Source organism: Porites lutea, chromosome 6 (genome assembly GCF_958299795.1).
Source record: "Porites lutea chromosome 6, jaPorLute2.1, whole genome shotgun sequence".
Taxonomy (NCBI): domain Eukaryota; kingdom Metazoa; phylum Cnidaria; class Anthozoa; order Scleractinia; family Poritidae; genus Porites; species Porites lutea.
In genome coordinates this window covers 23,988,497-24,003,512 of record NC_133206.1, presented here as the reverse complement: position 1 = coordinate 24,003,512, position 15,016 = coordinate 23,988,497, and the positions used below count along the sequence as shown (strand labels likewise).

At 39.6% G+C, this 15,016-nt stretch overlaps 1 protein-coding gene across 2 annotated transcripts; it reads right to left on the bottom strand.

The window, feature by feature from the left end:
• Nucleotides 1-244: 244 nt before the first annotated feature.
• Nucleotides 245-15,016, bottom strand: LOC140941691 (uncharacterized). Of its 2 annotated transcripts, none has more exons than XM_073390704.1 (6): nucleotides 14,728-15,016; nucleotides 13,295-13,442; nucleotides 4,220-4,267; nucleotides 3,324-3,499; nucleotides 1,535-1,871; nucleotides 245-454 (listed from the first exon to the last, which is right to left on the bottom strand). In XM_073390704.1, exons 1-6 carry the CDS (start codon nucleotides 15,007-15,009, stop codon nucleotides 411-413), a joined length of 1,035 nt encoding a protein of 344 aa, XP_073246805.1. In that variant the 5' UTR covers nucleotides 15,010-15,016; the 3' UTR covers nucleotides 245-410. The 2 variants fall into 2 exon arrangements, with proteins under 2 accessions (XP_073246805.1, XP_073246806.1); XM_073390705.1 differs by having other exon boundaries at nucleotides 14,734-15,016.

The following is a 15,016-nucleotide window of genomic DNA, read 5'->3' as shown; positions in this document are numbered from 1 at the left end:
TTACAGGTGGTTTCCGAGCCAGTTTCCACCGTTTAAAGAAGAAAAAAAGCAAAAAAGCACTTTAATTTCCCAGAGATGCACGATTCAATCCCCCTTGATACGTGGGCTCCAGGGCTTTTCCTAGGCGTAGCCACGGCACTTGAGCGCGTTAGTGGGAAAATGTCCAGCGTTTTCTTGGATTCTACTCGGAATCCATGCTATAGTGACAATAATGGCCTAAAAATACACAGACACGTTTTGCTCTTCAGATGTTTTATTTTATATTTCCTAGGATGGACCACACTATCTGAACTATGTAAAAACTGTACCACTACACCAGTCTAAGTACATACTATAAAAGGTTTAGAAGAGGGAATACTACAAGTTCAGGCCATCGTTTCGTTTCGTCCAATAAGGCTCCTGGTCTCGTCTTAACGCAAGAACACTGCCAAGACGTCTGCCTCCCCTACGTCATCTGAAAGAAAACGAAGAAAATAAAGGAGAGTTAAAGGAGATATAGTATGATTTGTTTACCTTACAGTTCTTTCCATGTTGGAAATCACCATCTATACTAGTCGGCAGATTGACATAGCCGATCAAAAATTAGCCGCTGATTACAACCAGAAACAAAAGTCAACATGGACGGGGCAACTAACTAGCTAGACAAGTTTGCATTCGAGTATAAAATTTGAAGGAAAACAAACTTGAAGATATTTCGGTTTGCAAGACAAACCTTCCTCAGGGGCTTGAAAGAAAACTTAAAATGTAAACCTAAAACAGATCGTTACAAAGTAAAAGTTTGAACATTTAAAAAAAAAAGATAACCATTGGTGTAGATAACTAGGTTACATCCGCTATCAGCGAGCTTCGTCAAGTCGGTTTATTCCTTGAGGAGTGTTTTCGCTCTTGATCTTTCAAGTTCAAGATGAAGTGAGCCTCCTGAGGCTTTCTGACTGAGACTGCGTTCAAACGGCAACGAACGAATTTTCGACCGGTTCAAAATTCGTCCGTTTAGGTGCTCCATTCATACGGCACCACCTTAACCGTACGAAACTTTAAACGCTTAGCCATTCAAAGTTCCATGTGAACAAAGTGAAAATATTGAACGGTTCTGTTTGAACAAAGTGTCCCGTCCAATTTATCAGCCAGTCGAAAATTCGTCCGGTGTCTTGAAAACGTAGCCTAAGTCACGTTCGCTGCGTATGAACTCCATGAGTGGAAGGCAAACGTCGTTTAGTTTATGTCCACGTTGCTAAGGCATACCGGTATCCCATACACCTTAGGAAATAAAACTTTCTCCAACTTGACCCAGTCACTCAGGTGGGGTGGGTCTTTCTTCATAAACCCCATAAATAATATCCCGCACATCCCCCGACTTTCCAGCGAGTGGAAATAAACCCTTGGCCAGCCCAATCAGTACGATAATATTCCAATCATCAACTCTATTCCTTTCTGTCGGATTGCTTTTCTTTACTTTTGGCCAAAAAAGAAAAGAATAAAAACAGTTCAGAAGCTGAATTAATGTAATACAGACACAATGCGTTGGTTAACTCACTTTTCTCCTCCCATTTAGTGTATTTAGACAGCTTGCTGTAAAGTATCGGGTTTTTGTTTTGATGGGCCCTCTCCCAGTCACATTGTCCACCAGCAATTACCATCCACCCGGTATCACCAGCACAATTGCCTGCATATCCCCGGTTGATGAAGAAGTGCCGCTTCTTTGTTGTGTCTCCACTGATTGAAAAGTAATTCTTTGACTCTTTTTTTATATCATACCACTGGCTGCTGTGACTCAGTTTGGAGTCGTTAAACCAGTTTTGGTTGTCCGTTCCTTTGGCGTTGAATTTCAGTTCCACCTTCGACGTTCCTCCTTTATAAAGATTAACTCGAGCCTGGTAATGAAACATATGGTAATGAAAAACTTAACTGAGACTGTCATTTCCATGTGATCTGTAAGAAGCTTAGCGCGGGTCAGCCATATTTTGAAAATTGTTTCCCTTTGTGGGGCACCTGTGGCAAATTATTGAAAGATAGGCTGCAAAGATTTCAGTCACGTGCTGCTAAGGTTCTCACAGGTGCCAGTTAGGAACGGACTATTAGAAAACTTATAAGAGGGGAGGGAGTGGACGAAGTACCAAAAAATATTTGTGCAAGGGAAAAACAAATAAAAAAGTCATGCACGCCAAATAACGCTAAAAAATATTCATCCAATGGCCTAAAAAAATTCATACAAGGAAAATGGTAACAAAAAAAATTATGCCGCTCGAAAATTCCCCTCCCCAACCCTCCCCCCCATCCCCACCTCCCCCGACTCCCATAACGTTTTTAATGGTCCGCCCGGCTTACAATATTCGCTCCGCTGACTCTCTTTCTTGGGATACACTTGACGATAGACGGCGCTATGTCAATTCCATTTCAATGTACCGTAAACCCTCTATACACGTTTTAGGGGGGCTTATTAGAGACGGGGGGGGGCCTTATAATTTAGCGAAGATAGTGGTATCAGTTCTCCATAAATAACTAGAATACAAAGTGGAAAAGCTCAAGTACAAAAAGATGGAGGTCATGCATCCGAGGATCAAAAACAACACCGAACTTTTAACACGTGAATATACAGTATAAATCCGGATCAGTCCAAATGATGTTTTACAGTCGTGATCGATTTATACAGTCCATCATTTATTAGTAAAGACTAATGAGGGGGAGGGGAGGGGGGCTTATAAGAGAGGAGGGGTTTATTGACTTTCTTCCCCTGAAAAGGGAGGGGGGACTTATTTGAGATAGGAAGCTTAATAGAAGATTTACTATTAAATGACCACACCGCCCCCGCCCTAGCCTTAGGAACTCTTTTGTTAGAAGGAATGTTGATCAGGTTAATTACCGTTTGCGTAATAGGGGTACTCAGTCTCACACTTCCTAACCTAAAAAGAAGTTTTCAGTTTAGCGGTGTTATGCTTTGGAATCAACTCTCGAATGAACAAAACTCGCCTAATCACTCCTTTAATTCATTTAAATGAGAAGATTATTAGAATGACCATCCACGATATATATTTTTTTATAGTAGTTAACTTTTTATTTGGAGTAGTAGCAGCAGCATACACCGATTTTATGTAAAGTCACGCCTTCCATGGAAACCAGCCGAGTGTTGTTGGGGTAGAGTGTTTCCCTTTTGATTAAAAAAATTTGGAATAAAGTATCCTACCTTACCTCCAATTATAAAATGGGGATTCATCGAAGGGGTAGGAATGGCTCATGAGGGTATTGCTTCAATTCATTTAAACTTTTCATCGCATTGAAGCGGTCTCTATTTGAGAAGGATAATGGTAATATTTGTTATAAGGTACCTCAGTTGCGTCAAATGCTTCCCAAGTTAAAACTATCCTGTTCTTGTAGTGATCGCGGTACTTGTTAGTGACGTCAAGAGCTTCCACCTTATCCTGGGAAGAGGTTTGATCAGATTTATAGACCTCATAGACATTTTTCTCCACTCCGCCCACAGCCTTAAACACCATTGTCCAACCTGATATAAAAGCGTTAATTGAGATGAGTCGCAAACACTCATTCACGGCAGTAGATCTATAACCGACAAAAGTATATTGTTCCCAAGCCTTACTGCTTTCATATAAGACTAAAAAGAGAGGGAGGCTAGGGAACGGGTTGTTATTTTGGCACTGCAGAGAGCGTCAAAGTAGACTGCGAGCAGTCTCTTATTTTTCATGTGTCTGCAGTCGGTTCAAGAGCACGCGTGAGCGAAGAGCAGCGAAGCCGCGAGGAACGAGGGCGGAACGAGGGCGCCTCTCTTGTGGCCCTGAGGAAAGAAAGACGACCGCTCGCGGTCTAGCGTCAAAATGGCCAGATTGCAAAACAGTCATTGATTTTTTTTCTCAAAATTGCTCGTAGGAAAGCGCTTAGTCTAAATAAAAAGCAGACTACAAAACGGTAAGAAGAATATTTCGTACTAAACCTCATTCAATTAGCCTGTCATGCCACAGGGGGATCTCACATGCGATCAGATTATAATATTTAAATATTCTAATCTGATTGTAAGTGAAAGCCGCCTGTTTCATACAGGCTACATTCAGTAGCTGTTTATTCTGTCTCCGTAAGAAAAGAAGATTCTTTCTTACCTTATCTAGAATTACAATTACAATTACAATTAGAAATCTGACCAGAAAAAAACAAACCAACAAAACAATCACTCACAGTAACAAGTAAAAGACAATGAATGTATGCCACTAACCTCCGGCGTCCATGTCGCAGTAAACTGGAAATAGAGTTTTGGGGATTGCTGTAAAAAAGTAAAAATTTGAGTCTTTATGACCATAATAATAATGATAATACTGATAATAATAATAATAAAAATAATAATAATAATAATAATAATAATAATAACATTCTTTATTTCACTGCTAAAAGTACATATGAAGTATTATATGAGCCTTTTAAAACAAACTAGTGAGTCACTAAAACTGACTAATAGGGCAAAAATTATTTTTTTATACCCATCAATAGTTAATAGCTAGATTATGATTGAAACTAAGTATATTGATAAAAAAAGTTTTTAAAACGCTCAGTATTGCAATTCAGGAAAGTAGGTTTAGCCTTAAAGTAGCCGGACTGTACTGGTTTTGGGAAGTTGCGGTGATTTAGAATGTATTGTTAGCATAAAGAGAGAAGTGCGCGTGCCAAAAATAATTTAGCGCCGCTGGATAAAATGTGTATGATCATCAAAGAAAGCAACATGCTGTATCAAACAACTTTTCATATCGTCAGCGCGGTTCTCTTTAAACACGTTATCAATGCTTGGAAACTCCGAAACAGCGCCCAGACTTATTCGTAATAGCGACCTAATGTATTTACTATTGCAAACTGTTAGTCGTAGTAATTTGAAATTTGTTTCATAATCGCTCGTTATTCACCGCTTGTGAAAATCCGTCACCGCTATGCCGGTAGCTACCACATCCTGATCCTGCCCAACTACTCAGGTCCCGTATTTAACACTAGCCGAGGTATCCTTGCAAGCCCGTATGCTGCGGCCGTAAAAGTTAGAAACAAGACAGGCTTGCTAACGGGGCTCTGCCTAATATCTCCATGGGCTAATCTGTGCCGAGTTGTTAAAAGTCTGGTTAACAGCTCCTGCTAAACTTTTTCCGAGTGCTCATCACTTCCTTAGAGCAGAAAAAACCGAGTAATATTACTATTAATATTTCATTAATATTTCATAACTGCGTCAGTACCGAATCGATGACAAATGTTTTGGATACTTCCTCCAGATAAGGGGAGGCAATTTGCAAGAGGCCACAAAACTCTTTTTGTTTTGGTTTCTTAGCTATTTTTCTCGCTTGTAAACTGTTTCCATAAACGTTTTTCGCGGCTTTCGCTCGTCAATCGGAACTAATCCGTGGCAAACATTTTCAAGACTGCGCGTCATGTTGGACAAGTCTTTTATTGTAACGTCATCAAGGTTTTTGTATTCTATTTGATCATGGGCAACGACGACACGACCAATCCCAGCACACTTAGCAGTCAGTACATTGTATAATTAGCAATTATTGAGTGAGTTGTTGTGAAGAATTATGCAGATCGAGGAGGATATGATCCACCCAGGCCGATGGCCGAGGTGGATAACAGCCCCCGAGATCAGCATAATTCTTCACATCATGAAGGCCGAAATCAATAATTGTTTTATTATTCATTCAAATATTTTTTTAACAAGCTTACCTCCTAGTAGACTTTCCTCAAAACTTTGGCCTATTTCTAGGCACGGTTTCAGGATATAAACAGATTATTTTTTTCTTGCAGGATGCTCTTCAAAAAGTAGATAACATCCATCAAGCTATATGTTTTGCAATTCTTCCGTTCAGTTTTATTCAGAAATTCAACTATATAGCATTCGGATAGCCGTGAACGCCATATTTTTGTTCACGATTGCCCAAGCAGCATCGTTTCTAAACAAATATACAATCGATCAACCTCGTTTCCAATGAAATATATCAGTATCATCGAATCGATGGGTATAATATTGCTCGTATCTTCCAAATAATTTATGACATAAACGTCAGAATTAGGGCGATTGGAGCTAACGATAAACTCATTTGGGAAAAACTAAATCGGAAAACTGTAAAAGGAACCCAGGAATCATTTCATAAGTAGGTGGAGCATGATCGTTCGGATGAGGGTAGTCAACGAAGACTCAACAATATAAACTGCTTACAACGAAGAAAACCGACGAAATCGACTTTCGACGCTTCAAAAGACTGAGGTATGGTGTTTCGCAGCCACCCAAGCTGTGCGAACTACCAAAACTAGCAAATCCAACATACCTATGCGGCCCATAGTTTTTTTCTGAGGGTCCCCGACTTACCAAATGTCTGAACACTTGACTAACGCACTGAAACCTATGACTGACGAATCCAGATATAAACAAGTTAAAGAGTCTACTGAGAACTTTTTGGACGCCACTAAGACAATAAAGATACCTGACGACCACAAACTATAGAGTCTTTTGATGTGAAGTTACTGTTCACCGGCTGAAACCTTGGCACGCGACTAACTGAACACAAACGAGCGACAAGAAATGGTGATATCCGACAATCACATTGCTAGAAAACATTGACAGGCGAAATATCAAATCGACTTACGTGTGCTACAGTCTACTATCAAGGACTCACTTTAAAGCCGATTTACCACTAACTTAGAACAAACGCCACTAAATGATAGTCAACAGTTACCGGCACCGTACAAACGACTTTTATAACATAACAAAAGTAAATCGCGCGCTCTGATTGGTCAGTTAGCCACTACCATTTCCCCTCTGGGTGCACGCCAAGAAACTGAGCTAGCGCTGTAAAATTTAGGCAAATTCATAACAAATCTCCTCTCCTGAGGGCAAAATACACCGATGAAATGCACAGATGAAAAGTGGAAAGTTAAAGAAAATACTAAGCTGTCGTTTTGAAGGAAAAAAGACAAAAGATCAAGCGACAAATTTGCCCTGGATGAATTAATCACTGTTTTCCTCGCGGCTAGAATCGGCTGAAGGAAAATCGAGCGAGCGAAGATTTAAGGTACATTTTGTGTGTTTTTTATAGAAGAGAAAGTCTGTTTGAAATGTAATTTTATCAATTAGCATTGTGTTATTGACTTTTTGTCAAGCTGATGCTAAATTCAAGCAAATATTTTAGGAAACACGCTCAAATTCGAGACAGCTTTATTGTGAAGTTTTCATCGCATCGATTAAAAATTATAGTTGAGTTTAAACGGGCACATTACCCTGGAATAAGCGAATTTCATTTGAGTACAGAAACATTTGGGTTTTCAAATAAATTTTTCAAAAAATAACTTCGGTGTGTATTATTTTGTTCCTCAGTGTTCATTCTTAACAATCCTTCAGAGAACGGTCGAAAAACAACAGCTTCAGCGCCGGCTGTGTGTCAGCGAATTTCAGTTGCATCTTTGACTTTCATAGCTGGATTTCCCCAGACAGATTTCGATACAAAGCTAGTTAATTTCTTTTTAAAAATAGTGTTACCCGTTATTCTAAAGGAATTACAGTCAATTTTTCTCATTTCTACCTTACGTTTATTTCAAAAATTGTCACATAAATAAGCTTGATAATTATTTCATTTATTTAGTTTTAGCTTATTTTTTAGAGTCTTTTTAGTTGGTGTTTATAGTTGCAGCTATAGTTTTCCATCAAAGTTTTTACCCTAATATTAAAGGTCAAATGAACCAAAAAATTGACATATTTTCTTTTGTCGCTTTTCCTTCACCAAACACTAAAAAGAACCATCCTAAGTGAGATTTGGGTAAAGATATTTCTTCCCAAGCCTTTATAGAAAGATAAAAGATCAAAATCCGAGAATTTCCGAAGACTTCACGAAAACGTTTCTGAAATGGCCGCGTGATAGACTGAGACTACGTGACGTCAATGTTGGTCTTTCAGGGCGGAAAAACGTTCTCCGCAAGCTTCTGCGCACCTCTTATTGCCTGCGTTTGTTTGTCCCGTTCTGTGAGAGTTCTGAATGAGACTGAATGAAATACATGAGGTGCGAACGTTTGTTCCTTGTAAAGGCTTTTTTTTGTTTTTGTTGTTGTTTTTACGTCACTTGAAAATTACTTTGGATTCAGAACAACCAATGTTAGAGTAAAAACAGATCATTCCGTCAGTCTGAGGAGGAATCAAACGTTTTGAATATTTCCAACAGGTTTGTATTTTTCTGATAATTGTGCATTCGATTTGTGAGTTGATTTTGTGTCCACTGCTTCGCCTTCTTTCGCCGAGTTGGATTAAAACCTGCTTGTATTCTGTTATTAGTAGTTATGGTTACTTTTTTACATGCCCAGATTTATTTACCTTTGCAGAACCAGCTTTATCCTTGTCTTCAGTCGAGCCGTAACGGCTAACGCATGCGAGTGAACAACCTTGTGCGTTTTAAAGCTTTTAAGTTTTAGAAACTTTCTCGGAACCTTAGAAGGCCAGCAAGCTCACTCGAGAAGAAAAGACTACTTCGATCATTTTTCTGTTGCTCAAGTAATAATAGTCAGAGTTTTTTTCCTTTAGTTTTTCCTGTTTTAATTACATAGTTTTGCTATCTTTCTGTACGAAAATGTTCCTTTCAATCGCTGTGAAGTAGCGGAGAACGACAACTGCCGGCAGTGACTCCAAAACAATCGATTCTTTGCCCGTAAACAATTGCTGCAGCTGGATTTGACTGAAGCGAGCAAATAAATCCTTATGTGCAGTTTTCCGTATTTTCTAATGCTGTTCAGTTTCCTGAGTTTAATTTGCTTGAATGAAGACCCTCGCACCGGACCAGTTATTAAAAGTAGCTAATCTGGCTAGCTAAGTAGTAGGAATCATGGCTTGGCTGCGAAGCTTGCAACTGATCCTTTACTTTTAAGATCTTTAGGGAAAGTTCATTTAATATGACAAGGGGGGGGGATGAAGATATTGAAACTCGGAGCTTGAAATTTTAGCAGCCCCCCTCGCTAGCGGTTCAATTTTTTAGGAGCCCCCTCCTTGGTAGTCGAAAAAATTTCAGACCCCCCCCCCCCCCCTCTCCTTCAATTCCTTTGCTCCCCTGAAAAAAGATCGCTAGACTGTATTAAATGTATTTACCGTTATTGTCTTCAATGGTTTATACTATGACAAACTTGAGATACAGTTGTGATACAATTTTCTAAAGCATTTTTGGGATGAACAAGAGTGTAATAATTACTGAGACTACATTTGTTATATCTGTAAACCACGTGATATAGCAGAGTTGCACAGGTCATTAAATTGTTGAGTTGAAAACCATCCGATCTGTATAATGATGTCATGTGTTGGTTTTGAAGTATACAAATTTTCGGAGCCCCCCCTCCTAGCGCAACAATTTTTTCAGAGCCCCCCCTTCGGGTGTCTAAAAATTTTCGGAGCCCCCCCTCAATATCTTCATCCCCCCCCCCCCCCCTTGTCATATTAAGTGAACTTTCCCTTAGGTAGGTTGTTTCCGTACAGAAAATTCACTTCTACGTCAGCGGGTATAAGAGCCTTAAGTCTGATGTGTTTTTTTTTATGAAAATTTTTTGTTTTGCAACCTCATTGAAGCTTATTTTTAGTTCACTTAAGCTGAATTTTATGCACGATGTAATTGTTCTTTGCTTGTCGCATCTCTTTGCCAGCTTAAAGTGGCGTCTATGGTCCTTAATTAAAAGTGACCTCAATCGGTAATTAAATCTTGTACATAATTGGAAAGAAGTTTTTGCAATAATGTAACTTTAACTTTGTTTGAAGGAAATCTTACTTACGTGTAGGTTTTTGACAGGTGTTATGCATGTTCAACTTGACAACAAAAAGCAAAATTAATCTGCGCGAAACGATCAAGTTTAAAAAAACTATGGTTGCTTTGAAACCGATCTTGGGGACGATTTACTTGATAATGATTAATTCTTTTTCTGCCCACGTATCAACGCCAAAACTTCTACAATGAGGATTTTGTTTATATTTTAGTGATCTGCGAAGCTAGAAGTGTCCGATCGAGCGTGGGTTTTAAAATATCAGCTCGAGTGCGACAAAGTTCAGTGACTTCAAACACGTTGTGGGCAAACTTGAAATTCTTTGGGCAGATTATTATACAAAGATATTTTGTTTTTGTGTCCACGGTGGAGCTCCGGACCTTATATATCCAGGAACTTCCTATATGCGAGAACACATTTTGTGAATGCATCTTGAAAAAAATCGGACTTACGTACGCACATTTCCAGTACAACTCAAGGAAATTAGTAAATGTCGTCAAAGTCCGTTTTACTATGATGTATTCTTCGAGAAAATTAAATAATAAGAAGGTTATAACAACAGCTTGCAACTTTTGAAGACAAATTGCCTGTTCTTTCCAGGTTTCTGGCCGCACAAACCACTTCTGCGCCAAGTCGACTCGAAAAACTCTGTTTTGAATTTCCCGCTTTTTTTCTCCTGACCAACATTGACGCCACAAGCTCTTTTTTCCCACAATTTTTCCGACCGCTCTACGAAGATAAGGGCCAAAAAATAGCAATTTTTAATTGCGAATATCTCGGAGATACTTGCTTCAATTGAGCTGAAACTTCATAGTACGTTTATTTGGTTCATATTAAAAACATTTAACTAGAATTGAACTAAAATAAAAAAGGTCGAAATTTTGGTTCATTTGACCTTTAAGAGCAAGTAGACAGATGCTATTCAGAACAACAACAAAAAACGTTCTGCAATTTACCTGAAGACGGAAAATGGTTGATTCAGCGAAAGAAAAACTCAAAGGCAAGTTTTTGAAAAACATAGAACATGATTTCTTTACGCGCGGGCAGATGGCAGCATACATGAACTCGGACCGATGACTCAACCGAAGGCAAATGGAAAATAATGTTTTTCTCTTTTGATTATGTTGTAAAAGAAATGGTAAACGTTGCAGCTGTGCAACCACGGAGTTATGGATGCACCTGGGAGGTTTGCTAAGCACTCAAGAAGCTAGACTCTTACGCTTCTTTCGTGCTTAGCAACCTCCCACGTGCATCGATCCATAACTCCATGGTTGCACGCTGCGCATTTACCATTTCTTAAATTGACTGAGTCAAGCAACACTGACGAAAGAATGACTTGACAACCGACAATTTGACTAACAATAAACAACTGTCAAACTGTGACAAAAAGACGGATCGAAACGTACTAATTACATTTCGAGCCTTCATAGCCAATAACATCACGGCTTAACTGACAGACGATCAATAACATTGCGACTTAAAGCTTAAGGGACAGTGTCCCGATTATGCGCACGCGCGAGCGTCATCTGTTTTTTGCTTCAAAAGACAATAGAACTGTCATATTGACTCGACAAGATTTCCTTCCCGACCGCACCGCCGATGGAGATTTGTTGTTTACATTCTTAAACTTTCAAAGAAATCTTTCGTCTTATTCAAAATTTGGCTCGCGCACGAAGACTTACCGCGATTTTGTCGCTAGCAGGGCCGCCTCGCGACCCAAAAAAGCTCGTTCCGCTAGCTTTAAAAACAGCTTTTCTAATGTGAAACTCGTATCAGAGGTCAATTCCAGTAATATTTGCTCGCGCTCTAGCCTCAAACGTTCGAGAGATATATTTCAAACTGCAATCTCAACGCGATGAATCATCGCAAAGGTTAGTCAAAAACTATATTATGAATTCATTGCTCTAGTTTTTCTAAACATGTTGCACCTGTTTGTTTGATTTTGTCAGCCGTAACCGGAGGTTCAATAAAGGTTTACTAACACGTCGTTGCAAAACATTCTGCTTCACGAAGCTTAATTCCACAAGATCTCCTCAGTCACATCCATGTCTCAATGGCTTCTTTCTTACAGAGTCTTTATCGTCACTGTTTCATTTCTGTGTATTCCTTCCACAATTATCTGAGCTTGTATGGAAGGTGGCAGAAAAAATTAGCCTTCAATCGGCATCAAAGCGCTTCCCATCTTTGGTCCTCCGGCTGACGGCAATGAAAGTAACGCCAAAAATTCGCGATTTCGCCCAAATCGAAACTTAACGGGAACAATATATCATTGATCTGTAATCCTGAGAAGATTTAGTGTAGTATCGAACTCGTCCAAGTACGATACAAACGGATTTTTCAAGGTTCTCTTACTCTCCTCGCATCTTTTGGTTTCGCGACATCCTGTCCGAAAATCAAAGTTTGGTGCACGCGCAGTAACGGGATACTGTTTCTTTAATTGACCAATCAGGGCAATAACCAGAGTTTAATACCATCAACTGACGTGATACAACTCACTTTGACTCTGAAGATGACTACCGCACCTGAGGTTGTCGAAACTTTAGTCACAATCAACAACAGTCCTATTCAGGACTACACTCACCCAGACGATCAAGCTTTACTTACTTATGAAAAATTGAATCATTAGATATTGCAATTCTAGAGTTATGATTGGCTTAGCCATCATGGTATATTGGTCTTAAAGGGTATACCATGCTTTCCAAATATGATCAGTTTAAGTGTCAGTTCAAGCGCGCGCGCCTGAAGAAAATTGTTTTAATTATTGCAACGCTAAAAAAGACAAAGTATAAAGAGTATAGAATGAAGCTTCTTTGAAAATTCATCGACAAAAATAATATACCACGAGCAAATAGCTGAAAATCGAAAATACAGGCTACGCCATTCCATTTAATCCAGCAGCTAACAGTGTAGCATCTCTCGTTCATCGAAACCACTTAGCGGCGTCAAACAACTTCATTACAACTAAGCCGTTGTACGAGTTTTATGTACGGCGACGGAGGGAATTTTAGTTTATAACTGCACTAAGACACTGTAAAGATCCAAATCCATGGTAATTTCGACGACTTCAGCTAAATATTCTTTTCGATTGTTTCACATTATTCCCGATTTTTAGCTGTTGAGCAGAGAAAAATCAGTCCTAGAATCCTGTGGATCTTTTGTAAGTGTTGATCGCTACAAAGTTTAATTTATTTATATTAATTTTCATTTATTTACTCTGTTCGTGATGTGACAAACAGTTTTGATGAACGCCACCTTTGGCATGCGAAAAGCGGAAGTCCCTTTTTTTGTTTTGTTTTTTTTTTCTAGTTTGTTTAACAAAATAAAGTCAGGATGGTGCATGAGGTGGTTATAGCCAGCTTGGAGCGAATCTACCATCTCATATTCAACGCTTGCTCGTGGAATAATTGTTAAATAAACCATAGTTCTCGACCAATAAGCGCGCGAAAATATCGCATAGTTATAGTAATCAATAAGATGTGTGAAAACCTGCAAGGCTGTATGCTGATTAAAGTGAAGCTGAAGACTCAGTGCGTACCTTTCTGACATCCTAAGGGTTCCATCCTCATACATATCCAGCCATTGTCCGACTTAGGGTGTATCCGAATGTAGCGCGCTTTTAGGGCGGGATTCAAAACGTTCGTAACCACGGTGCTTTGGTCCTGGTTTGCCTGGAACACCCGCAGCTGTAAATAATATTACATGAAGATTTAACGTCACTGGTAAATAAACCGGAACGGTGCCAATTTTTTCTCTAACAACGTATGCCTGAATTCGGAGGAAACATGGAGGCGAGATAGGGCGTCAGCAAATAGAGATGCACGTTGCAGTCGCTTCATTCTATGTATATGATCTCACTTCTTGTACTGCACTTTCCAACACTATTATGGTTTTTACTTGTTGTCTTTAAAGTTCCCTGCCAATTAATGTGTAAGGATGAAGGAGACAAGACGAACGGTTTAACGTCATCGCCCAATGGCGTGACTTCACCTAGCAACTTCATTACTAGCATGATCTTGCTAGACCCTGGTTGGTCACGAACTAGCTCTTATCAGACCGGAACTCTACCACCTGGCGGCGGTTTTTTCAGTAATGGATAATTTTTGCGTCTCTTCCGTTTTGTATCAGTTGCGCGTAAAATTAAAGCAGTGAAATGTTGGCTTGTAATAACTAAGTATGTACATTATTTATAAGTCGCCGCCCCATGTAAGGGAATCCTAATTGCTTGTGGAATCCGGAATACTGGGCTCTGGAATCCGGAATACATGACAGCTCAAAGAATCCAAAATTCAAATTCCACTGACAAAGACTGGAATCCAGTAACTGGAAACCGGAATCCACGGTATGGAATCCAGTATCCAAGGCTGTCATTGCCTAGTTTCAAATCGAGAGAGGCTGGGTACGAGTCGGTTTATTATGGGATAAACAACACGAGACCCATATAGTCAGAAAAAAAGCACATTGAAATTAGCAGCGTTCTCAAGTTTGATATCGGGCCTATATTGAACGAGATACAGCCTTTCAAAAACTCCAAAATTTACTAAGAAATAATAGACGTCCGGACAATGTGTCCAGCAATCCATGCATCTCTTAATATAAATTTTCAAGTTTATAAATAGCTGCATCTTGTTCAATATTGGCCCGATCGACACCAAACGTCAGATGTACATTTCATAAACTCAATGAGCTCTTTCTGACTAAGTGGGTTTCGTGTTGTTTATCCCATAATATACCGAACCGTCCCCAGCCCCTCTCGATTTGAAACTAGGCAATGGTGCGGTATCAGGCTGCATTTTATACTTAAACCTCAAGTTCTATTTCATTCTTTCTTTCTTTTGGGGGATGGAGCGTTTATGAGAAGAGAGGGCTTATTTCGTTGTTTTTACAGATGAGGGTGGAGGGAGGTTTTCGGATAATTTACGATAATTGAGTGATTTGTTCTTCTGGCTGCGGTTTCAATGGTCTCCATACCTTTACCTTCTCATAGTTTTGAAAGTGGGTACCGTCGTTGCCGTAGGAAATGGTGTAGCTACGAACCCAATAAGCTACATTGCTACACCCCTGGGTTTTTATTCCTGTCACTTCAATTTCCTTCCCAAGATCCACTTGCAGAAACTGGTGAGCGTTATTCTGTCTGGGACCCCATCCACCGACCCCAGCCGTGGAATGAAGTCTGGCATTTGTGGCGGCGTATGAAGCGTCCCATTGGGTGGAAGCTGTGATCTGGGCATCCTTTATGCTTCCTTTCTCCATCCCAAGT

What these genes read in the sequence shown, in the direction of transcription:
- LOC140941691 (XM_073390704.1), bottom strand. Translation starts at nt 15,009, where the DNA reads ATGGAGAAAGGAAGCATAAAGGATGCCCAGATCACAGCTTCCACCCAA. An exon ending in ACCCTTAGGATGTCAGAAAG is followed by an intron (nt 4,268 to 13,294) that starts GTACGCACTGAG and finishes ACTTTTTTACAG; the next exon opens with CAATCCCCAAAACTCTATTT. An exon ending in AAGCATTTGACGCAACTGAG is followed by an intron (nt 1,872 to 3,323) that starts GTACCTTATAAC and finishes TTTCATTACCAG; the next exon opens with GCTCGAGTTAATCTTTATAA.